The 25,625-nt window shown below is 41.2% G+C and overlaps 1 protein-coding gene across 1 annotated transcript; it reads right to left on the bottom strand.

Annotated features, from left to right (window-relative positions):
• Window positions 1-9,523: 9,523 nt before the first annotated feature.
• On the bottom strand, window positions 9,524-13,777 carry LOC110692155 (protein HEADING DATE REPRESSOR 1-like). Its single transcript, XM_021869155.1, has 3 exons — window positions 13,371-13,777; window positions 10,358-10,683; window positions 9,524-10,049 (listed from the first exon to the last, which is right to left on the bottom strand). The coding sequence occupies exons 1-3, from the start codon at window positions 13,480-13,482 to the stop codon at window positions 9,846-9,848; spliced, it is 642 nt and encodes a 213-aa protein (XP_021724847.1). The 5' UTR covers window positions 13,483-13,777; the 3' UTR covers window positions 9,524-9,845.
• Between the last annotated feature and the right edge of the window lie 11,848 nt (window positions 13,778-25,625).

The following is a 25,625-nucleotide window of genomic DNA, read 5'->3' as shown; positions in this document are numbered from 1 at the left end:
TGGGAGCCGAGCACCTGGCCCCCGCACCCTACCCGGTGTCTGGATTCAACGGCTCTTCCTCGTATCCTGACGGGAAGATTACACTTCCTGTCACCATCGGCGAAGGCCGAGCAGCTAGGAATATCATGGCCGAATTTTTGGTCGTAGATGCTCCATCTGCATACAACGTGATCATGGGGAGACCCCTCATTCACGGCATTCAAGGAGTCGTCTCCACGTATCATCAAATCATGATATACGTTTCAGACGAGGGACGCTCCGAGAAAATAAAGGGCAGTCAAAAAGAAGCCCGCCGATGCAATCACCTCAAGCCATCCACGTCTCGCCGAGGCGACCGTGGCGATGGGGAGGAAAAGCACCGGGACCGAAACGCCAAAAAGCCGAGAGGCTCAGACGTTTCGGCTAATGAAGCCCCAGACAACGAGAAATCTGATGGGGGCCAAAAGGCTGACTCCGCCTCAGAGCCGAACGACTCTGATGGCCAGCCGCGGTCAGGAAAGTCTGCTAATATTGATAGCAGGCCGGAATTCGAGGAATCCAACTCTAAGAGCATGGAGACGGATGACCTGACCGAGTCAATAGAACTGACCGTAGGAGATCCGAACAGATGTGTTAGCATCGGGTCGTCACTGGAGCCAAACACCCGTGCGGCACTCGTCCAACTCCTACGGGCCAGTGGAGACGTGTTCGCCTTCTCAGCCGCAGAAATGCCCGGGATTGATCCGGACTTCGTCTCCCATAGGCTTAATGTCGACCCCTCCAGTCGACCCATTAAGCAGAAAAAGCGGAACTACTCCGCCGAAAAGAACCAGAACATCGCAGCTGAGGTCGATAAGCTCCTAGATGCTGGGTTCATTGAACCCTGTCAGTATCCGGAGTGGCTGGCCAATGTTGTAATGGTTCAGAAGGCAAATGGTAACTGGAGGATGTGCGTTGACTTCACGGACCTGAATAGGGCATGTCCCAAGGACTCCTATCCGCTGCCGAGGATCGACCAACTGGTCGACTCGACAAGCGGGCATGCTCTGCTCAGTTTCATGGACGCATTCTCGGGATACCATCAGATCTTCATGCACCCCGAGGACCGAGCTAAAACAGCGTTCATAACAAGTTCCGGGTTGTACAATTACAGAATGATGCCCTTCGGATTGAAAAATGCGGGGGCAACATATCAGAGGTTGGTTGATCAGGTTTTCGCCGAGCAAAAAGGCCGAAACATGGAGGTTTATGTTGACGACTCAATCGTCAAAAGCATAAAAGAAAAAGATCATGTCACGGACCTAGCCGAAACCTTCGCCACCCTCAGAAAATACAAAATGAAGCTGAATCCGAAGAAATGTGTCTTCGGCGTGAAGTCAGGCAAGTTCCTCGGCTTCATGGTCAGCAAGAGGGGGATTGATGCAAACCCCGCCAAAGTACAAGCTGCTTTAGACCTCCCCGAGCCGAAGACAAAAAGGGATATTCAGCGTCTAGCCGGGAGAATGGCTGCCTTGTCCAGGTTCATCTCACGAGCCTCAGACAAAGGGCTCCCTTTCTTCAAGGCGCTGAAGCTCCAAAATTCAAAAGGCATTGAATGGGGAGACGAACAAAAGTCAGCCTTTCAGCAGCTCCGTGAACACCTGGCTCAACTCCCAACACTGGCAAGGCCAGTCGTAGGAGACATCCTATACTTATACGTGGCGGTCAGTCCAGCCACGGTAAGCGCGGTGCTGCTAAGGGAAGAAGAAAAAGTTCAACAGCCGATCTATTTCGTCAGCCACACCCTGACGGATGCCGAGACGCGCTACCCATTGTTAGAAAAAGTGGCTTATGCAGTGGTGGTGGCTGCTCGGAAGTTGCGACCCTATTTTGATTCTCATCAAATAGCGGTTCTAACTGATCAGCCGTTAGAGAAAGTCCTCGGCAAGGTTGAAAAATCCGGTAGACTAGCAAAGTGGGCTTTCGAGCTCACCGAGTTCAGTATCGGTTATCAGCCGAGAACAGCCATCAAGGCGCAAGCCTTGGCAGACTTCTTGGCCGAGTGCTCCTATCAGGAGACTCTGGATGCAAGGAGGAAAATCTGGACCGTCTTCACGGATGGGTCCTCCACCGTGAACGGTTCGGGGGCAGGGGTCGTCATCACCTCTCCCGAAGGCAAAACCTTCGAGTATGCACTAAAATTTTCATTCAAAGCCTCTAACAACGAGGCCGAATATGAAGCAGCCATTGCTGGCTTAGACCTGTGCATATCGTTGGAAGCCGAGCATGTCTACCTCAAGACAGATTCTCAGCTGGTCGCCAATCAGATCCGGGGGGAGTATGAGGCTAAAGAGCCTTCAATGGCAGCTTACCTCACAAGGATCAAATCGACAATTGCGAAGCTGAGATCTTTCGAAGTAGAGCTGATCCCAAGGGGTCAAAATGCTCAAGCGGACGCACTCTCCAAACTTGCAAGCTCAACTCTGACTGAGTTAAGCCGTTCTGTCTATGTGGAGGTGCGCCGAGAAAAGAGTGTAGCCGAAGCAATATCAATCTGCTGCGCTGCACTCGAGCCGAGCTGGATGGATGACATCCTGGCTTATAAACTCAGGGACGAGCTCCCCGAGGATAGGAATTCGGCCTCCAAGATAAAGCGGATCAGTTCACGATTCCTCGTCTTCGGCGGCCAACTCCTCAGAAAATCCTTCTCCGCTCCATTGTTGAAATGCGTGGGTCCAACGGATGCCGACTATATTCTCCGAGAGATTCACCTCGGCATCTGCGGAAACCACATAGGAGGGAGAACCTTAGCCCACAAAGCTCTCAGGGCAGGGTATTTTTGGCCTACAATGATCTCGGATGCAAAGAACATGGTCAGAAAATGCGAGAAATGCCAAAAATTTGCACCGGTAATCCATCGGCCATGCCTAGATCTCCAGCCAATTCTTAATCCTCTTCCATTTGCACAATGGGGGTTGGATATTCTGGGACCCTTTCCCGAGGCCCCATACAAAAGAAAGTGGCTGATAGTCGGAATCGACTATTTCAGCAAATGGATTGAAGCGGAAGCTGCTTCAAGCATATCTGAGCAAACTGTCAGACAGTTCATCTGGCAGAACATAATAACTCGGTTCGGCATCCCAAAAGTTTTTGTGTTCGACCACGGCAGACAGTTTGACAACCTGCCCTTGCGCCGATACACTGATCAATTCGGGATAAAATTGGCTTACTCCGCGGTTTGCCACCCTCAGAGTAATGGCCAAGCCGAAGCCGCAAATAAACAGATCCTTAACGCTCTCAGAAAAAGAGTAGAGGATCAAAAGTCCAAGTGGGTAGAGGAACTTCCGGGAACCCTCTGGTCACTCCGGACAACCGAGAAGGAGGCAACGGGGCATTCACCTTTTCAGCTGGTGTATGGATCCGAAGCAGTGCTTCCAGTGGAAGTGGGCTCAGAAAGCCTACGAGTGAATCTCTTCTCAGCCGAGGAAAATGAGCAGCTCATGAAAGAGTCCCTCGACTTCCTTGACGAGATTAGAGATCTAGCCCGAGAAAGGATGGCTGCACACAAGCTCAGAATGAGCAAGTCCTACAACCGAAGAGTCTATCAACGACCTCTCAGAGTTGGGGATTTAGTTTTGAGGAATGCTGCAGCTGTTCAAAAAAGTCGCATTCATGGCAAACTCTCAGCATCTTGGGAGGGACCTTATGAAATTTATCAAGAGCTTCAGCCCGGTACCTTCAGACTCAAACGAATGGATGGCACCGAGCTGAAAAACCATTGGAATGCCGATGTGCTCAAAAAATACTATGTGTAAATCCTTCGGATAGTACAATCTATGTAAGTACACTGATTTTGTTTATAAAAAGGCCATCGGGCCAGTATTCATTCAGATTGCGTGTATTCTTTAAGTCTTTATGCTTTCTACGGTTTTTCAAAAATTCAAGGTTTCATTCGGCGCTGTCCGGGGTATTGCATAATGATGCCTTGTACCTCGGCAAGCCGTAAAACCTGCCAAAAAAAGATACAAGCCCGAAGTATTGCATAGTGATGCCTTGTACTTCGGAGAATCTGTTCCTTTGGGCAAAAAGGCCATAGACTTATCCGAAACATAGCCTAAAAAATAGGAACTGATAAAGCCCCGAAGTATTGCATAGTGATGCCTTGTACTTCGGATGAATCAGTTCCGGGTGGTAGTTGCAACTCTGAAGTATTGCATGATGATGCCTCGTACTTCAGATAAACTGCTGCCCCGGCATGGTGTTTCGGATAGTTGTTCCCTTGGATGAATTGAAGAAAGTGTCACAAGAGTACCATCTCTAGAGTGAAAACTCTCAGGTGGGAAATCAGTACTTTAAAAACAGATGTAGAAAATAAAGCAAAGTGTTCAAAGATCCTCGGCTTAGCCGAGAAAAATTATCAGCCATTCCAAAATTCAGAAGACCTCATCTTCAGATTTCTGGGGGGGCAGAGGGAAATAGAGAAATGGCACAACTGATCTAATACCCTTCAGCTCAGCCGAAGTTTGATACTTATGTCAGTTTTTTCACAAGTTGAAAACATCCGAGTACAAACGGCAAAAAGAAGTCTCAGCAGAAATGATTCTCGCTAGCCGAAGTTCTGCACTTAGCAAATATTTGAAAGATCATTCAAAGAAAGCAGTAAAGTGCGAAGACTGGTAAAGCGAAGAAAAAAAAAATACACAAGAAAGCTGAGAAAGTGAACTTCTTTGAAATAAAAATGTTGAATTACAAAAATAGTCGGCAGCCGCCCACAAGCGGAAAGTAACAGCTGCCGAAATACGTACAGGCAAAATAAAAATATAATAAGCTGTTGTACGATAAGGCAAGCTGAAGCAAAAAAAAAACAAAAGGCAAAAATTCAGAAAGCGGCAAGTCTAAAGTTGAGCGCATGATGAACCGCAAGATTCTGAAGACGACTGCCCGAGTTCCTATGCTTCAGCCTGAGGATCAGACTGATCAGCTTCATTGGGCCCAATGGTGGTCTCAGCTCCAGCAGCAGAAGAAGCAGGCTTTGCACTTTGCCGAGCCTCCCTTTCCCTCTGCTCAGCCTCCAACTCCATCCTCTCAGCTTCTTCCTCGGCTTCCTCAGCCTTAAGGATTTCAGCTTCGATTGGAGTGGCATACTTCATGTGAGGGTCTTCGGGATCTTGGACCCATTCAGCACATTTGGACCAGTCCAGCTTCGGCTCAGCATGAAGGCAGACCCTTCGGCACACTCTGAACCCGTTTCTAAAACCCATTTCATACTCTTCTTGGGTATAGATACGGACTTTGAGTAGAGCCTCAGCATCGGCCAACTTCTTCTTCGTCTCCTCCAAGTCTTCCTCGGATCTCTTCAGCTCATCGACGAGCTTGGAGGAGGAGCCTTTCAGCTCGGTAAATTCTTGCTGAACCTGGGAAGCCTCGGCCTGAACTTGGACCATTTCTTCCTTCTTGGCAGTGAGCTGATCCTCAGCCTCTTGTAGCTTAGCTCTTTGAGCTTCAGCAGCAGCAGCAGCCCTTGAGAGTTGGACATCCCTAGCTTGGAGCATCTCTTCAGCAGCCATTCTGCTGGCTTCAAGAGATTCTAGCTGATGCTGCACTTCAGCCTGTGCAGCAGCTCCTTCTTGGATTCGGCTCTCGATAGCAGCCTTGAACTGGGAGATGTCCACCCCCAGGTGCTCTTGGAGGAATTTTTCCCCTTCCATCAGTGGGGGAAAAACTTCCTTCTCCATAGCGTCGCAGAAGGTCTGGAGGGCTTCAGCAGCCTTTTTCTCGTACTCCTCAGCCTTCTGCTGCTTCTCTTCAGCTGCTGCCTGCTTCAGCTTAGCAAGCTTTAGCTCTTCCTCGGCTACCCTTTGATCGTGCTCGGCAGCGTCCACCCTATCTTGTAGGGAATCTATCAGCTCTACAGTGAGAGTCTGATTGTGCACGAACTGAAAACAGGGGCACAAGTTAAAAAAGTAAAAAATAATAGCTGAAAGGTTGAGTTCAGAAAGAAATCAAGGCAAGGAGAATTACCTGCATCATCAGCAGTTGGTTGGACCTGGCAGGGTCAGGAACTGATCTGCTGGATTCACCCATCCCAGCAGTGGCCTTCAGCGACCAAATCCTTGCCCTATCTACTTCGGACAGGCCAGCAAAATCGCCGAAGTAGGCTGCAGCACCTTCTCGGTTCTGACCCCATATGAGGTCCCAGATGTGGTCTGGGACTGGAATTCGGGGGCCGAGAAACCCATTTCTCCAGACTGCAGCGTCTGGAAGGAAGGGAAGGATGACGATGGAGCCTCTTTAGCTTTGGGTGGCTCAACGTCCTCCTCCTTCTCAGAAGAGTCAATTATTGTGACCTCTTCTTCTTCAGGTGTGAGGACGAAGGCCCCAACCTCTCTGGCAATGTCCGCCGTGAAACCCTCAGCACTGGGCATCACGGCGTCTCCATCCTTGTCCTCGGCGGCACTCTCTCGAGCTTCTTCCAGAACCTCTCCCTTAGGTTTGGGAGTTCTCTGATCCACCTCCATCTCGGGGGGTGGCGGAGAGGCCCTTGGGGGTGATTGAGGCGGTGGCCGGGGAACCCTCGGCGATCCATTGCCTTCCTCGGGTTCCCTTATTTCAACGCCGATGGTCATCGGCCTCCGCTGAAAGTCATGCGGGCCGATGATGGCCATTCTTCGGCGCCTCTTCTGAAGCGGCTGCTCGTCCATACCCGAGTCTGAAGACTCTTCTTGTACTTGGTCTTCGGGACGAACAGGGGCTTTCCCTTCCCTGTGTCTGCTGCTCTCTTCAGACTGTAAAGGGCAGGCAGGGGGAAGAATGTGAGTAAAAAAAAAAAAAAAAAAAAGAAGAAAGACAAAGTGAAGTCTAAAGGCTCACCGAGGTCTTCAGCAAAGCCTCGTCTTCTTCAGCTGCCCTAGCTGCAGCTTCGGCTTCAGCAGCTCTGGAGGACCCTTCTCCACCTTCACAAGCTTCAATAACCCGTGCAACCTCTTCGGCTGTACGGGCAGCTTCAGCTTCTTCTTCCAGCAGCTGAAACAAGGGATCTCTCTTCTTCCACCAAGGCTTCTGCCTCTGATACAGAGCAACAGCCTCAATTTGGAAGTGGGAAGAGTCTAGGTGAACCTCTCGGCGCCTTGGTTCAGTGATAGGGGGAGCCCGATCAGTTACGACTCGTTCTCGGTTGACGCCAAGGCGAGCGTAATCAATGCCGACGTTGGTCTCGTCCCGTTCTGAAAAAGAAAAGGGGGGAAGTCAATTCAGTTAGTTCGGCACATCACAAGAAAGCAAAATGAAAGAAGAAAAGAGATAATTAAAAGGCCTCGGCCCCAGCCGAAGAAGATTACCATCCCTAAACTTTCGGCTGAGGCCGACAGCTGCCAGCATATTCTCTTGGAAAACATAGTGCGTATCGGGGAGCCAAGTCTCCGGGATATGCTGCATTCGGCCGCTGCCTCCCCGGTTCGGCAGCTTGCCGAAGATGTTCTGCTGATTAAGGTTCGGGTCTGGCCCGCTATCTTCGGGAGGACCTAAACTTCCCATATCAGGATCCGGCTCGGCAAGATACCGGGGAGCGCTGAAAACGTAAGGGTGGCTCGGCTCCGTGGGTGCCCTAACCCAAATCCATTGACCTCTCCAGTCCTTGTCTGAAGAGTCATTTGGCCACATGGTCAAGTATTGGGGCCGGGACTCAATCCGATACCACCCAGAACCATGGCTTCCGTGCCCACTCTGAATATTTGGCACTAGCCGATGGAGCTTTCTGAAGCAGTGCAGGTTCGGCACGTATCTGAAGAACTTGCAGACCCATAAGTATGTCATCACCCTTCGGATACTGGTGGGGGTTAGCTGACATAGGGAAATGTTGTAATGGATCAGCAAGTCTCGGACGAAAACGTCCAAAGGGAACCTCAGCCCATACTGAAGCTGTCTCGTGTACACCCCCACATACCCCGGGGGTGGACGATGGATTCTATCGGATGCTGAGGGCATTCGGCACCAATATCCATCAGCTTCAAAAATGCCGTAGTGCAACTCAATTTGCTCGGCAAATCGATATTGATCGGCGTTCTCTACCCACCATGAGTAGGGGCGGTTCTTTATCATGGCCGAAGCTACTTCGGCATCCTCCCACTCTGAAAACCCTGGGAGGATATCCCAAAGGACAGCGGGAACTTCATCATCCCGTCCTGAAGCGCTCACCCCCTCAGCCCTCTGAGGAGGAGCCGAAGAAATGGGAGTCGCCCTAACCCCTTCAGCAGGGTCAGACTCTGTCCTTCGTCCATTCCAGGTCCCAATCCTGTCCCTGGGATCGGGGATTAGCCTTGCTCTTCTTGGAGCACGGGCTCCACCTCTAACTCCCCTCACCATTGACGAATTTCGAAGGAAAAAGTCGAAAAAGGGGAAAGAGTGCAAAGTCGAAGAAAGATGAAATAAAATCAAAGGAATTTACCTTGATCTGAAGCAAAAGCCGCCGATTTACGAATTGGTAGTGACAAGTCTCAGCTTCTAAGCTTAATGCTCGGGGAATTTGCGAAGTTTTGATGCGGGCTCTTGAGCGTTCTTGAGAATTCTGGGTTTGTGTTGATGAATGAGTGGGGAGAGAAGACGCGCCTCTATTTATATCTCCAGAAATGGGAATTCAAGGAGTCTGCGTTTCAATTTCTCTCAAGCACCCCACTAAGTAACCGTTAAACACACGACCTTGCAGTTAAGTCGCCCACTACCCGTCCAACTTCCGCAATTATCCACATTAACTGTTGTTATCTCATTAATCATGGGTTAATTACGGTTTAAATTCACATTTTTGGATTAACAAATCATTCACTTCCCTCCTTTTCTGATTAAATCAAACCCGACCCGTCATCCTTCCAAATCGGGTCTGGGGGGCAAGTTGTTTGGGTCCAATTTAGTCCAATTGGGCCTGGTCACTGAATGATCCAATTAAAAGCCCAAGGTTAAGGTTCAACTCTCCAAATGTGCTAAAGTCAAAAATCAACATCCTCAAAGCCATGTCAAGGTCAGTCAACGACCCAATCAGCTTGGCCCAGCCCAACTGACTTCCGGGCCCAATCCGCCTCCTTCATTAGCCAAGGTATAAAAGCCAACAATTTGGTCAATTCTTGGTAAGACAATAAAGCCTCAAGCAACTAAACTCTTGCACAGCTTTCTCTCTCTAATATACTGACTTAAGCATCGGAGGGGCCTTCCTCGGCGTCCCCCCCGAGGCTAGTTTACGTGTATTTGTTGTGCAGGAAACCCTCGGCTCCTGCGTCGTTCGGACCGAGACCAAGTTCCCTCAAGATAAAAGGATCTTCCGAGATTCGATTGTTTTCATCCGAAACAACTAGTATAAATCCCTCCATTCAAAATTATTAATGCATATACAATACGTAGTAATGTAGTGTTCAGATGTCTTACGACATTTCTTAAAATAATAATGGTTCATATTAGACCTCTTAACAAATCCTTTAATTAGAAACCTTATAATGTAACATGCATGTTGAGATGATGGTTAATAATTGTGATAGCTTAAGACTGAAGAGAGAAGAGAATAAGGACAACTAAGAACAAATCAACAAGACAGAAGGATTATTTACATAAACTGTTATTTGCACTTAAAGACCGAAATCTGTCTTTAAAGCTCCAGAACTACATTCACAATATTTTGTCATTAGATCTCAAAACCAGACGACAATACATTGTACATCATACTATCCTTAAATCATTAAAGCGTACAAACATTTAATCTAAATTTATAGCAACAAACAAACAAACAAACAAATGCTAGTAAATTCCATGCAGCAACTAAAACTTGCTGCTTAACACCACTCTACTGTACGTTTTAATTTCAGGAAAAACTATACAAAAGAATTAAAATACTTTTCTAGAACCAACTAAGGCTCATTTGCATCCTCCTCTTCTGCAGCTTCATTTTCCTGTAGCATGTTCATCAACATGTTGATTTGATCCTGCAGCATTGTATTTTCCCTCTCAACATCTGAACGCTTTCTTTTTTCTTCTAGAAGCTGGATTTGTAGATGTTCAAGAACACGAGAATCCTCGTCTAGTTGCTCACTTAATCCATCAATTTCACGATCCTGCACACATAGCTTTACCTTGTCAAACCATTCTTACATTACAGAGTAGTTCAGATTTTTTTTTTTTTTTTTTTTTTTTTCCCAGTTATAAATTTGGTGATCACAGTACTTGACATTTTTGCTGGGGAATAAATTCCTATATTTCATTGTGCCGCAATTACACGCTCTTCCTAGTACGAGTTCTCATGTGAGAGTACTCTCTTGGTAAATTTTATTCTTTGTTGATTGCATTTTCAAGCTCTATTTTAGTGGTAATTTTTTTTTTCCTACGAGTTTAATAGGACAGGGGCAAGGACTTGAAAAACCACCTTGCGATTCATTTCCTGGATGGCAATCCTCCGCATGCTCTCAACAACATCGACATTTACCAGCTTCCGCTTCTTACCTATCAGCCAGCCCTTCGGATATGCTGTTGCGTCAAAATCTGGAGGAGGAAGCAAGCTCTCATTTGAGGGTCGATTTCTTGGGAGAGTATCAATAGGTTCCAGCGGTTCAAATAAAGCCTTTCTGCGCTCTGAAAGAACAGTATCTGGAGGAGTCGAGTCCGGTGCCTTCTCTTCCTCTGAAGTTTCTGGTTTTGTTGGCGTTTTAAACATTGGCTCATCTCTTGGCTTGGTTACATTCAGTGCGCTTGCTGTCACAAGAAGCTAGTCTTGTGGAATAAAATTAACCAGAAACTAACATCGTAGTAACAATTGTTACAGCACCCATGCATTAATGCCAATCAAGCAGACCATGTGCATTCAACATTCAGCAAATTTAAGCAGAACAATATTAAAATACACTATGAGCTGTTAAGCACACGCATAGCAACAAGCACCTTTGAACAGGAATGCACACCTAGTAGGCTAGTATCTTCTTTCTTCCTCCTCAAAATACTTTTGTTGTGGTTATAAACATAATTGAACAAATTTCCAGTTGACCCATATAAAGGAATTGATTCATCTTCTGCTTTCTAACAAATATCAAACATTTTATAAAACGTGAGTTTTCACCAAACTGCTTTCTATCTTTGAGGGAGCTATTTTCCACCATTGAGAAAACTTATTTCCACCCATATACCAACCAAAGGCCTAAAAAACATTTTACACCAAACTAAACACTCCCTGTGAACATCGAATACTATATATGTCATGATGTATGAGAAGAAACAGTAGCATATTGGGCTTGCTTAAGTTTGATAAAAATCAATTTTAATTAATTTACATCAATTATGAAGAAAAAAAAAACTCTATTTTTTTTAAAGAAGACATGCTATCTTCTGCATGGAGTTTTAGGAGAACTGCATAGAGTGCATGGGTAGTGTGATTTATTGGAAAATTATACAAGTATATTAGGACGTTAGATGATAGGAATATTGTAAAAAAAAAATGAAGAAGTGAGGACCAAAAAGAGAGAGAAATAATTTAAATTGTAATAGTGGGACCAAAGAAGAGAGATTTAATTAAAAATAGTACAGAGTAAAATGTTTCCAAATAGAGGTGTGTCAATTACAAAAAAACAGAGGTAAGAAAAACAAAGTTTTAAGGAAAATGTCACTAAAAAAAATTAAGCAGTCAGTGTAATTCAGTTTTAATCATTAACATACACTAGGCATACTACATTATGTTGAATCATCGAAAATTAGTTTTGGTATGGAGTAGTCAGTGTAATTCAGTTTTAATATATACACTAGTCAGTCATATTACATAACAGTGAATCATCGAAAATTAATTTTGAGTATACTTTGTATTAGATAAGCTTAGCTTTCAAAAAAATAGTAGTAGACAAGTTAAGTCTGTTAAAATGAATAAGGCCTTAATGGACAAAGTTAGTGCATGAAAAGGGTTAGACTAAGAAAATTTTCTTATAATTTCAATTGATGTTTCTCCCATTGAATAAGAGTAAAAAACAACTTTCAGGGGAATATTGTAGAGCACTAAGCCAGTAACTAGATTTTGGGAATATAGAGAAAATCAGCAAAATGTTAGCAATTACCAATAGAGCATTTTCAAGAGTTAAGAAAAAGGTTCACCAATATTTTCCAAATCAGGTTAGGTTGTGTCATTTCTGGATTTGTAATACTGTAGAGGTCAGTCCGAGCTAATAGTTGAAAAGCTCTCAACATAACACAAAGTAACCTTTCCCAACACTATGGGGATGTAATTGGGGAAAACTTTAAAATTATTTTGTTTATCCTTTTTTTCGTAGAAAATAGCCTATTTTCCTCATGCAGTCAATAATAAAATCACATCATCATCTCCAATCTCAAAATCCAATTATTACTACATTACTGTCTTTTAATCTTGGAGAATTTACAACAAATTCCTCCCTACATTTGCATAGCTAACCTTTTCCAATAATCCTTAATGGTCATGGACATATGACGACAATGCACCATCCGTTTGTTCATTTAAAATATTATAAACTATTACCCTCGGTGTGTATACATAACCTTAAGTCAGATACTCCATAGTCATTCATGGAACAGAAAGAGCAAGGCAGTGAAGTAGATGAGATTTAAATCCACAATAACATCTTAAACACTTTAACAAACTAATCTAGCGCGAATCAAAGATATAACGCCTAAATTAACTAGAGACGATAACAAAGTGGGGAACCCTACTTTCCAAGCAACTAACTTATACAGTAAGCAACAAAGTGGACAATGCTTATACATGAAGTGTTGAAGTTTGGTGCCAAAATTAACCGCTGTCATAAAATCAAAGTCCCCAACAATGAGACAACCACTCTTCAACAACTATGAAGCGTGTCAAGCTACAAGACCACCTTTGCATAGTATTTCCAAACAACGAGCTCAGCAATTGAACATACAAAATTTGACTAACAACAGAATCCCTTTAATAAGGCGATACTTATCAAAATTAAAATCAAATTCAAGCTGGAATTACTTTTCTTAATATTGCATCAAATTTGACTTAGCTAAGCTTAGCTTGTTACATATATTTGAAATTATTGTAAATTTATACGTATACTCCTTCAAAGGAGAAAAGATATAAATAAACAAAAGAAAATCCCCATAAAAACCCAACAAAGTCTTTGTTTATCTCACGCAATATCTTACTTCTCATGCTAATCAATAGCTAATCAACAGCTATTTTTCCAAACAATTTTAATTTTTTTTCAACTAGTATTTTGACATAATCAAAGCAGTAATTCATAGAAAATTTTGTTCCTTTTAATTCAGGAAAAAAATGAATCAAAGACAATTAATCAAACACAAATAATACTTGTATATGCTTCAATTAATTAGTCATGAACAAATAAATATTTTTTTTAAAAAAAAAAAAGAAAAAGAAAAAGAGGAGAGAGAAAACGAACCACGCCTCTTACGAGATTGCCAAAAAACACGAGTTGAAGAAACTGGTGAAAACCCATCAAAAGAATCTCTACTACTACCATTGTTTCTCTCTGAATTTGCTGCTTCGCCCATTTTTTGTTGGAAATTTGAGCTAAAAAAAATAGTTAAAACTCCCTTTTTATTGTTGAATTTGATTGAAGTTTCAGAAATTGTAAATTTGTACTCTGTATATTTTACTCAAAATTAATGAAACAAGAAAATTAGTTAAAAGGGAAATAATGAAATTGTCAGAAAAATGGGCGGTTGAGATTAGGAGGTGGGTGTGATTTTTAAGACAAAGACAATGAGAAAGAGAAAGAGAAAGAGAGAGAATTGTCTGTTTTTTTTAACGTTTTTTTACGTTGTGTTGTGTTGCGTGATTGTGTATTTGAGTCCTACACTTCTAATTTCTTATCGTTTACTCTTACTCACATTTGTTTAAGGTTTTTTTTTTAATGTCAGAAATTCTTAATTTGTCTTTGAGATTTTCTTGGTAATTATATTATACGTCGTGGCAAACTTAAAATTAAACAAATTTTTTAAAAATGTAAATAGGAAAATAAATATTGTTATCATCTCGGTTGTACAAGAACAGATATGGAATCAAGTATGTGTATGAAATAGGTATATAATGCGCTAATTTTAAAAATAGAGGGTACGATTTTAAAAAATAGAGTGTTACTATTCTTTATGCCTACATATGCTTCTACAATCCTGATGGCTATGGAATCGCTGGACACTACTTAAGAATATTTTTTTATATTGGTCTCGTACTTCTCTAGGGAGGTACTCAATTAAAACGGGATGTGTAATCCTTTAACGACAAATTCTTCCTCGTAATACTTTTATTAATAATATCATTACTAATTTTTGGCAACTTATTTGGAATATGAAGTTATTTTTATGGAAGCTACTTCACAATTACTTCCATTTTGGTTGTACGAACTAAGCCAATCAGCTTACAAGTTTTCGATATTATGGAAACACATGCATTCTTCGTCGACACATATGCTTTTGCCATTGGTTATGATGGTGGTTTCCGCCCGCTTGGATTTTTCGTAGCGTAGTTTGGTACACAATAGTAGAGGATGCATGTTTTGGTTACTTTTCAAATTAATGGTTCCTGGTTCAAAGATACTCGTTAAGCTGAGATAGGATGATGCCTTGATAATGCTAATCCATTAGACGATAGGATTATTGGCGAAAGTAATGTCATGTTTGGTACTTTGGGTTTACATACAGAGACTTTTACTACAAGAATACGCGTATTTACCAAGGGAAAATACCGATGGCCACTAAAATCCATCGGTAAAAATATAAAGCCATCGGTAATTTTGTAAATACCGATGGTTAGGCTAACGGTATATTTTTCGATGGCTTTCTTCCATTGATAAAGTCTTTTTTTAAGCCATCGATAATTTTTTTACAAAAAAAAGGAAGAATACAAACCTTAGCTGCCCCCACATTCCCCCTTATTCTCTTTCTTCTCTCTCGATCTCCTCTCTTTTTCCTCCCATGCCTCTTCTCTCTCATGCTCTCCTCCCTATGAGCTCCTCTGGTTTTCTTTCTCTCACTACAAAAAAGATCCCATTAACGACTGGAAATCCCATCGTAAACCCGTCATAAAAGACCATTTTTGACGGGATTTTCCGTTACGAGCCTGTCCTTAAAGGGGGCCGTCGTAGAACATTTTTTTAGTTGTGATCCCGTTGCAAAAGCCAATTATGATGGGCAAAAATCCTGTCGCAAAATCCATTACGACGGGCGAAAATCTCGTCGCAGAAGCCAAGAACAAAAGGCGAAAATCCTGTTACAAAAACCATTTATTATGGGACAACCCCGTCACAATTGTGTCATATACAAACCTGCTAACAATATCAATATTAATAGATTTTTAGATCCACTAATGTCATTGTTCAAATATTAACATGAACTAAACAGGGTCATACCTCAAGTGAAACAAAAATATTAAATATAACCAACTAGTTTTATTTAAACAAGAACAGAGCAAATTTATATCATAAACCTGCTCCAACTCTCATGAAAGTTAGTATACTAATTACAATAAAATTCGCCGAATTTCATAACTAAAGTTACTAAACACTTTACAAATTGAAGAATTTGTAAATGAGACCAGCTGCATCATAGAAGCTACTACAAGATTACAGCTACTGCAAGCTAAACGGAACCCTATTAGAACCTGGTATATTAAAATTGTACAATGAAGGTATAAAGGCTAATACAGAACAAGATATATTGATCATTTGCTAAGGGTTAAATCATCTAATCATATTAAAACATGAAGGCTGTAATCATTTCTTAATATAATTTCATTTCATAAAAAATTCTAGACTACCAGAACTTAAATACTTCGTATTATTTAATCACATATTAAATAACGAATGCGGCAATTGTTTAATCATATTAAGTAATGAAGGCTACAATTAACTAAAAATCTATTTCAACCAAATATTTGCATATCATCTGACCTCATAATGTCACATGGTGTGTGAAAACTGAACTATTTCAACCACTTATGATCTCTAAATTATCATCACTTGAGTTATAATTGCATCCTAATTTTCTCTAAACAACCCTTAAGTAAATGAGGCTAACATTAATCACAAAAGCCCCACAACTTACCTGACTGTACAGTTTTTATCACATGATGCAAGTTCCCTATCATCATGAGACCATTTTACCCTCACACCTAAAGATACATGAATTACAATATTCTTAAACACAAACCAAAAAATATATCGAATTTGCAGCAACAGTAAAAGTTATGTAACCCCACTTCCTATTAAAAAATAAAGAGTATTGCCTTAGCCTCATATTTATGTCCAACAAGCTTGCTAACATAGTCATTCCTGTCTCTACTTTCGGAGGCTAGTGAGATGTAGCAGAGAAAATTCTTGAGAGTTGAATAGGGCGATAAAAAATATTACCTGACGGCAGAGATCGATAATTTTTCGGATATTTGACATTCCAATTGAACTTTTGATGGAATTTCCATAATTTAAATAGGTGAATTTAATCAATTAATACTTATTAGATAAGAAAGCATAAGCTGGTAAAAAGTAATCAGACAACTACTTATTATACCATCTCTGCTGTCACTGAGGTTATGCAAGTCAAACAATTGATTGTAGTTATTTTTTCAGCTCCATTTAGTCCCAAGAGAAAAAAGAGTTGATCTGTAGGCAAATTTACATATAAGAAACCTATTACGTCTTGTGTTTTTGAAGGGGAAATAATGACCCATTAATAAATGCATTGTGTGGAAATAATTGAGCTTACCAAATCTGCAAACTACAAAGTGCTAATAAGCTAATTCAATGCACCACATTATGAGCCGGTCTTAGCCGAGCAAATTGCTGGGGTAAAATTTCCCAACACAGGGGTAAAGAGGTAAATTCACATGGCTTTAAACTTAAGTTGTATGTATTGGAACTATGCTATACATATAAAAATACTAATATATAATATGTTAGGAAAATTGTAAACTAATAATCCCACCTTTAGGTGGTCTTCCACAAACAATCTCACCTTTCTAAAATCCAGAAACAATCCCACCTATTCCCCCTATCTTCCATTAACGATCCTTCACCTATTGAAACCGGTTAAAAAATTAGATTGCTTAGAACAACCGGTTTCTTCTAATTTAATTTAACTAGTAATTTGTATTACTTTTGCTTCTGCTATTTTGCTCTTTCCAAATACTATAAACCAACAAATCCATCCTTCAATTTGCAGTTCAGCTGCTCCTTTCTTGCTACCTACTGCTTTCTCTCTCTTCTTCTCATATTTATTGCATTGTTTGTTAAATCTTAATCAATTTCCCCACTTCGTACAGTAATCCATCATTACCATCTTTTTGATTCATTCAATTTCTGTTTATCCCTAACAAATTATTTTCTGGGGTTACTTCAATTTCTGTTTTTCTCATTTAAATCATCTGGGGTTACTTCAATTTCTGTTTTTCCCATCAATTTCATCTGGGGTTAGTTTAATTTTTGTTCTTCTCTATTAGTTTCATCTGGGGTTACTTCAAATTCTATTCTTCCCTATTTAAATCATCTGGGGTTACTTCAATTTCTGTATTTTCCCATTAAAATCATCTGGGGTTAGTTTACTTTCTATTTTTCCCCATTAAAATCATATGGGGTTTACTGAATTCCTGTATTTTCCCATAAAAATCATCTGGGGTTAGTTTAATTTCTGTTTTCCCCATTAATTTCATATGGGGTTTTATCAATTCTTGTTAAAATCATCTGGGGTTATCCCCATTTCGGCGTCGTAGCTGTTATCTTCTGGGGTTGAAGAAGAAGATGCCGTTGGTGAGATTTGCAGTGAAAAATGAATACGGTTTGGGAGTTGAAGAGCTTTACAAAGATGTAGTTGAGTCTGAAGATCCTAAAGCTGTTCACTATGTTAATAACTAGTTAAATTACTCTTCACTATGTTAATCGAAGCTATCTTCGTTTAATTGCTTTAATTTGCAAATTTAAGAAAGCTAGGGTTTGTCGAAAATTTACCTCTAATTAGCCCACCTTGAATTGTTGTGCTAAGGACCTTAATTTCCTTCAATCAATGAACAATTGCAGTCCTTTCGATGAAGATAAGTTTCTGAAAGTTAATTTTTTTTTTTTTAATTGTTACTTTGTTTCATAAAAATGGCGAAACTTATGTTTTTTGGGGGGAAAACCGTTGGAGAAGAAAGAATTTAGGGAGGGAAATAGAATAGGTTCACCGGTTTAAGGGGTAACCTGTAAAAAGGATCGTTAATGGAAGATAGGGGGAATAGGTGGGATTGTTTCTGGATTTTAGAAAGGTGGGATTGTTTGTGGAAGACCACCTAAAGGTGGGATTATTAGTTTACAATTTTCCAATATGTTATCTCCGTGTTATTTTAGATCCTATTAGGTTCATTTCCCACTTCTTTTCTTTTCAGCTTCTTCATATTCTCTTCTTTTCAACTTCTTCAACACTTGAACTACTCAAGAGAAGAACAATCAAGGAGACTAACTAGTTCTGAAGAAGAAGAAGGCTCTTTTGAAAATTTTGTGTTTCTGGCTAGGCTCGTCGAAGGTTTTCGTTACAAATATGAAGCGGGGACAAGGTTAGGCCTTTTGATTTCAGTTTGCTATTTGTTTGCGAAATTTGGTGTGAATTTTTGTTTGAATCTCTAGGGTTTACTATAGATGTATTATGTATTGTGTTTGGTTTGTGAATAAATGGTTTAGTGTTACTAAATTTTTGCGAATTTTGGGTTTTAGGGTTTGTGAATCTATGATTTAGTATAATGGATTAGAATTAGCTTAATTTGGTTTTGAATTAGTTGAATATGACAATAATTCAATTAAATTAGTTTAAGTTTAGAATTAGTTGAATTATAGTAGATTTCTGTTAGATTTACAATAATGTAGTTGTAATTGAATTTTTGTTTAGTTGAAGTTCACTTATTTTGACTTTAATTACAATAATGTAGTTGGTTACATTTTTGCGGAGTTGAATTTATGTGAATTTCTATTAGCGCGTGTATTAAGTATGAAAACAATTTGATCTTGGGGAGTGTAGATGTATTATAGAATTCTGGTAAATTTAGAATAGTTTAGTTGAATTTAAGTTTAAATGTGGAAGAAATTTAGTGGAGTGTAGTTGAAATTCACCCAGTTTCACTTAAAATTTAGAATAATGTAGTTGGTAATTGTGAAGTATGACAGTAGGTCTATATTGATGTTGGGAATTGCCTTTTTCTGTTTTGGAATGTGATTAGGTTGATGTGGTGTTTAGGTAGATATATTTGAGTAAAATTGTGTGTTTGTTGGATGTGCAGGGGATGGTTGATTGGAAAAAACATAAAAAGAAAAAGGTTGTGGATCGAACACATTGATGATGGTAATGTTTCAAAGGATAGTGATTTTGAATTCTTTCCAAATTCAGATGCAGAATCATCAAAATGTGAAAGCTATAGTGCGGATTCTGAAAGTATGACTAGCGAAGTGATAGTTTTATATGAGAAGCAAGAACAAATTAGGAAGAAAAAAGAAATGCAAAAGAAAATAGAAATGCAGAAGAAAAGATAACAATTGCATAAGGAAAAAGAAGAGTACTTAAGACACATAGGATGAAAGCGAATAATTCGGAGGTGGTTGGCCCTAAGCTAAAAAGAACCCTCAGATAGGTGGTGTGAATTTAAATTATGGTAAAAAGAAATTTGATCTTGTTATGTATGTGGTAAGTAAGTGTCTGTGCCATTATTAAGCATGCTTTGTGCCACTCTTAAGCATGTTTTGTGCCACTGTTATGCATGTGTTTGGGGTTTAAGTGTACTTGTTGTAATCTTTTCATTACTTAATGTGTTGATGTGATTATTACTTAATATGATGGTTGTGCATGTTAAAGTTTCTACCCTACCATAGAGATAGTATTTGAAATTTTTTGCCAGAGACAACTTTTTTGCTACAGTATTTCCCTTATATGGTATTTGAGTATCTATGTTTTGTGGTATTTTAGTTTCTATCTTTTGTGGTTCATCTTAATTGTTTCATTCCTCATGCACTCCTCCCTCTGTCACAAACAACATAATTTGTTGTATCTAAGTATGTTAGGTTATGTAATTCACATGACCTTATATTTGTTTTTAAGATAAAGTAGTTTGATGATTTTGTTTTTTGTTTTTTTTTGACAATAGAAAAAGAGAACAAACACCCCTACAACAAATTAGAAAGGTTAGTCCGACATTTTATAGAAATGTCCTTTGCCCTTTGAACCCGATCTCTCTGAACTTTTAAAATTGTGCATATGTGAAACGATGCTCCTACTTCCCTTAACTCCTTTAGCAACCAAGTTATCGAGATCTCCCTTCCCTGGTTATCCCGTAAGTTGTTCAGAAGGGAAATAAAGTCAGTCAAGAGAAGGATTCCCTGCCTGCCTTTAGCTAGAGCCCATCTCATTGCTTCAAGGCAAGCCCAAGCCTCACATTGATGACTGATGCAGCTTCCCCGTGTTTTCCGCCCTCATCGAGGGCATAGCCTTGGAGATTAGTCTTAATTGCCCATCCTATCCCTGCTCTCATCGTCTTCTTATACCAGGAGCCATCGGCTTCCACCATGAAATCATCAAAACCAAACTTTTCCTTTCGTAGATGAACATGATTGAAACCCGGGGGAATGATCTGATTATCCCTACTTGCAGCCTCCAACTCATTTGTTGGGTTTACTTGCAGATTGAACGTCTCGTGATCTTGCATTGCTAGATTTGTGAATTCCATCACTAAACTTGTTGTCCCCATAGTTCCTTTAAAGCATCTTGCATTCCTAGTTTTCCATAACGTTGGAATAAACAAAGCACAACGGTTACTATGCCTACCATCCTCGCTATTAAAAAACAGGATATAGTGCTGAATCCATCTTTTCAAAGAAATGGACCCAGGAGAGTCAGGGCAAATAGTTAGGGAGCCATTCTCCCAAACTTCCTTTGCCAGATTATGAAACCTAAACAGGTGTTGGCTATCTTACAAGTCCACCCCACAGTGATCATAAAATGTATCAACTCGTATCCCCTGTCTAGCCAAATCAACTTTGACCGCAATGCCATCATGAAAAAGCTTCCACAGAAAAACCTTCCACTTCGGCTGAATGTCCAATCTCCAAACTAACTTAACAAACTCCTGATCCCTTGCCAAGAAGGTAGATCGTTCTACCCCCCCTTCCTTTGAGAGGTAGTAGTACCCAGTTTTAACTGTGTACCTACCCGAGGGATTATATTTCCAATAGAGAAAATCATCCTCAATTGAATGCGAAAGCTCCATTGACAGAATTGATTTTGCACTATCCCAGTCAAAGCATTCTCGTATCTTCCCTGCGTTCCAAGTTCTAGTTTCTCTGTCAATAAAATCGCTTACTTTCCAATTCAAAGCGACACTCAGAGTTTGGCCTGAGTTAACTAGAGGGATATCCCCTTTCACCCAAGGCATGCTGATGGCCTTGATATTATTGCCATTCCCCACCTTCCAAGCAAAACCCTCCTTAAAAGATTGAGCAACTTTTTGTATACTTGACCTCCCCATTGAAGGATTCCCTTGTCTTATATAAGGGCTAGCTATATTGCATATGCTACACGGTTGAAAACCTTTGTGTACCCTTGATATTAGAAGTTGTGGGTTGAGGTGCATCCTTGTTACTTGTTTGAAGAGGAGAGCATCGTTGAGACTCGAACATCCTCTGATCCCCAATCCTCCCATACTCTTAGGGAGTTGGATGACACTTCTACTCACCCAATGCAACCCTTGATTCCCATTCCTAGCCCACCAAAACCTAAAAATTAACGAATCAATCTTGTTTGCAATGCTCTGAGGGATTTTCAGGCATTTCATAACATGAGCAGACATGCTTACCAGCACAGTGGTTATAAGGATTATCTTTGCCGCTTGGGAGAGCTGAAAAAGGGCCCAAGAAATGATCCTTTCTGATATTTTCTCGACCAAAATTGGAAAGAGGAGCTCTTCTTCCCTTGAATGTTAATCGGGCCCCCCCAAATGAATCCCCATATTACCAGTTTCAGGCATAGCCAGGAGTTGTTTCGTAGCCAATCTCTTATCGTAGTTGACCCCCGGCGAGAACTTTATCACTGACTTCTGGAGATTTAACTGTTGACCAGAAGCTTTGCCAAACCTATGGAGAATGTCTGAAATGCACAAACAGGCCTCCTCATTTGCCTTGAAGAAAAGCATAGCATCGTCTGCAAAGAAGAGATGGGAAATCGAAGGAGACCTACGGGAGACTTTCAATCCTTTGAATTGATTGATATCCTCTGCCAGAATTAATATCCTTGACAGGATATCTATATAGAAAATAAATAGATACGGGGAAAGAGGATCCCCCTGTCTCAAGCCACAATTAGGAGCAAAGTGTTTGGTTGTTTTCCTATTGATGACTGTTTTGAAGCTCACCATCGAGACACACTGTGATATCATCCTTATCCAGTGGTTAGAAAACCCATATGCTTGCAAGACTTTTAGTAGAAAGAGCCTATCCACCCTATCATAAGCTTTTAACATATCTATCTTAATTGCTGTGAAATTAGAGCCTTTCCTCGAGTTTATAAGGTGCATAAGCTCATGGCTCAAAAGAATGTTGTCCTCCATATACCTTCCTGGGATAAAAGCATGCTGATTTTCCGTAATAAGACTTGGGAGAATCGGTTTCAGCCTATTAACCAAGCATTTAGAAATGCACTTATAGACCGTGTTGCACAAACTGATCGGTCTAAACTGACTAGCGAGCTCTGGAACTTTAACCTTTGGAATCAAAACTAGCAGAGACTGGTTCCATTCCTTGAGCATGTTCCCTATCCGCAGGAACTGCTTTACACTATCAATCACCAATTTCCCTTCATCATTCTAGTAGGACTTGAAAAAATCCACCGTAAACCCATCCGGACTTGGAGACTTGGAGTAGTGCATATTGAACATAGCCTTTTTAATTTCACATTCCGTAAAATCCTTGTCAAGCCACAGTCGATCCTCATCCTGGAGGAGAGGAATATCAAGTTGTCGAAGTAAGAGGTCAATATCTTCCCCATGATTATCGGGCATAACCGGGTTGTAAATATCCTTAATTGAGGTTAACATTACCTCTTCGACCTCCCTTTGCCCCTCTACCCAAGTATCATTTTCATTCCTTAGCGTCAAAATCGCATTTTGTAACTGCCTTTATTTTACTTTCCTATACATTGTTGGCATAGGACAGTCCCCGAGCCTAACCCAGTTTGCCTTCATCCTTTGTTTCCAAAACCTAGAACACAGTTTTCTTTTCGGAATAAGAAGGTTAATACGCTGGATGTACCCCTCCCCTTCCTGAAGTGAGCTAATATTCATCCCTGTACATTGAAGATCCTTAAAAATCTTTCTCCGGTTGATCCCCCAATCCTTCTTATTTTCCAAGCACCGGTATTAGAGCTTTGACCTTAGCCTACCCAGCTTCCTAGAAAGCTAGAACATGTACGAACCCTGAACTTCTTCCTTCCACAAATTTCCCACAATTTCTTTGACTTCCGGGAAAGGAAGACACCAATTTTCAATTTGATAAGGCCTATTGGAAGAAGTAGACATAGGCTGATCATTATAAGTGATGGCTGCATGGTCGGAGCAAACAATCGGTTCATGTGTAACCCTCCCATCCGGGGAATGATTGAACCATTCCTCAGTGATGTAGGCACGATCAAGCCTTTCTAGAATAAGATCGTTACCTTCCCTCTTGTTGCTCCAAGTGAACCTTGTCCCCGAAAAAGGAACTTCCGTCACATTGCTACTAAACCTCCAATCTAGGAAGGCCTCAATTCCTCCAATTCGAACCGCGCCCCCTAGTTTGTCACTCCCACTTTCCACTTGGTTAAAGTCTCCTATAACTAGGACATTTTTGAACTCTTCTAAAAACCATTGGAGTTGTTCCCAAATTATTTTCCTATTTTCTACTTGAGGCTCACCATAAAAGAAAAGTACATACTTCAAGCTTCCATTAATATCATTCATTTTACAAAGGATAAATTTTTTTGAAGAATACAAGCATTCAACATCATCATTAGACCAACCTAAAACTAGAAGACCATCCTTACTCCTATCCGAGTCCCAACCAAAACTAGAAGTAGGGCCAAGAGCATTTAACTTAGCCGCCGCAGAAGAAAAATCCATTTTAGTTTCCGAAATAAACAAGAATATAGGTAACTTCAATCAATGGAGCCACACTAGGTAGGGAATTGCAAGGGAGTGTGGATCATTAAGACCCTTTCAATTCCACGCCACAATCTTCATATTCCTGTTTGGGGCTGATTTGGAGCAGCCTCCTCACCTCCTGACGAAAACCTCATTGATTCAAGAATAGGTAACTGAAGATCAATGTCCATGTCATCCCGTACTTCCCTAAAAGCCAAAGTAACTTCCTCACTTTTCTGCCTTTTATAAGACTCACACGAAGAAGAGGAGTTATCTTGAGGTCTCTTGTTCTTACCCCTCATTCGAAGGTCCCCATCAATGTCAACTCCAAGTTCCCTTGCCATGTCGGGATCAGAAATAGCTTTTGAAGCAAACCTACTTCCCCCTTTATCATCCTTGAGCCAAATAGAAAAACCACCCTTTTCGGACCACCTATGAAACCTCTTTAGTCTCTTCCTTTCAACCCACTCATAATCCGATTCACTGTATCGCATCGAATCACCATCACAAGAGTGCGGAAAGTGGCCAACCGCCTCCCTTATACGCTTCTTGTTGCATGCCTCATCATCATAGTTAAATAAAGCTGTGAAATTAAAAGATATCAAGTGCGACACCGGGGTATTAGGGGGATCAAATTCCGTGAGAGGTAGGTTCGGAAACCCCCCTAAATCCGCCAAAGACAGTCGAAGAAAAGGAGGAGGCAGCCCTTGAAACTCGGTTAAGTTCCTGTATTTCAGTTCTTCTTGCTTTTCGAATACCCAAAGAAAAAATCATGCTTGCTTCCATTATGCACGCATACTTGTTAGCCTCTAGCTGCTCCTCATCCTCTAACCTTCTCGGAGCCATAATTGTTGAACTTTCCCACCATTGATGCGGGATTGTAGCAAGAGGCGACACCAGGTCCCCTGTTATGCCCAGCCATATTTCCATGAGCTATATCATTGGGCCTCTCAAAACCAATAGGAGAGGAGGCCCATTCAGAGATACCTAGAGTATAAAATATGGTCCCTGGCCCCCCTCCTTGTATAATTCTTTGTGGAGCTGCTGAAGATTCCTCAACCTCATAGGTTGAGCCTTTGAAGAAAGGCCGTGTTGGAGGATGCAAGTTGCTTATTGTGTGCGCCACCGACCCCCTAGCAGCAATGGGCCTGATTGGGTTTACACCCTCTTCTCTCCTTTCTAAAACCTCTTGATCCCCACCTAGTTGCTGTTCCTCACAAAACATTGGAGGGTTCTCCGCATGATAGTTACCCAGATTAGGGCTAGACTGCTTCTCATGAGCAAATTCAGCATAAGGATCACCACCTAATCCCAATCGTCTTCCAGGAGAGAGCACAAGTTTCGGTCTCACCGGTTCCTCCTCCACCTCACCTATCCCGGAATCATCCTTCAAGAACTCCTCCTCACCAGTATGAAAACCCTCACTATCTTCACTTTCATGAGATGACAAAGACTCGACATACGGATGGTATTCATCAAAACCCATATTCTCCCCTAGCACCCTCCTGTACAAGGAAGG

The sequence above is a fragment of the Chenopodium quinoa genome, unplaced genomic scaffold, assembly GCF_001683475.1.
Source record: "Chenopodium quinoa cultivar QQ74 unplaced genomic scaffold, ASM168347v1, whole genome shotgun sequence".
NCBI classification, from domain to species: Eukaryota; Viridiplantae; Streptophyta; class Magnoliopsida; order Caryophyllales; family Amaranthaceae; genus Chenopodium; species Chenopodium quinoa.
The sequence above is the reverse complement of the archived record's forward strand: the minus strand, read 5'-3'. Positions and strand labels throughout refer to the sequence as shown.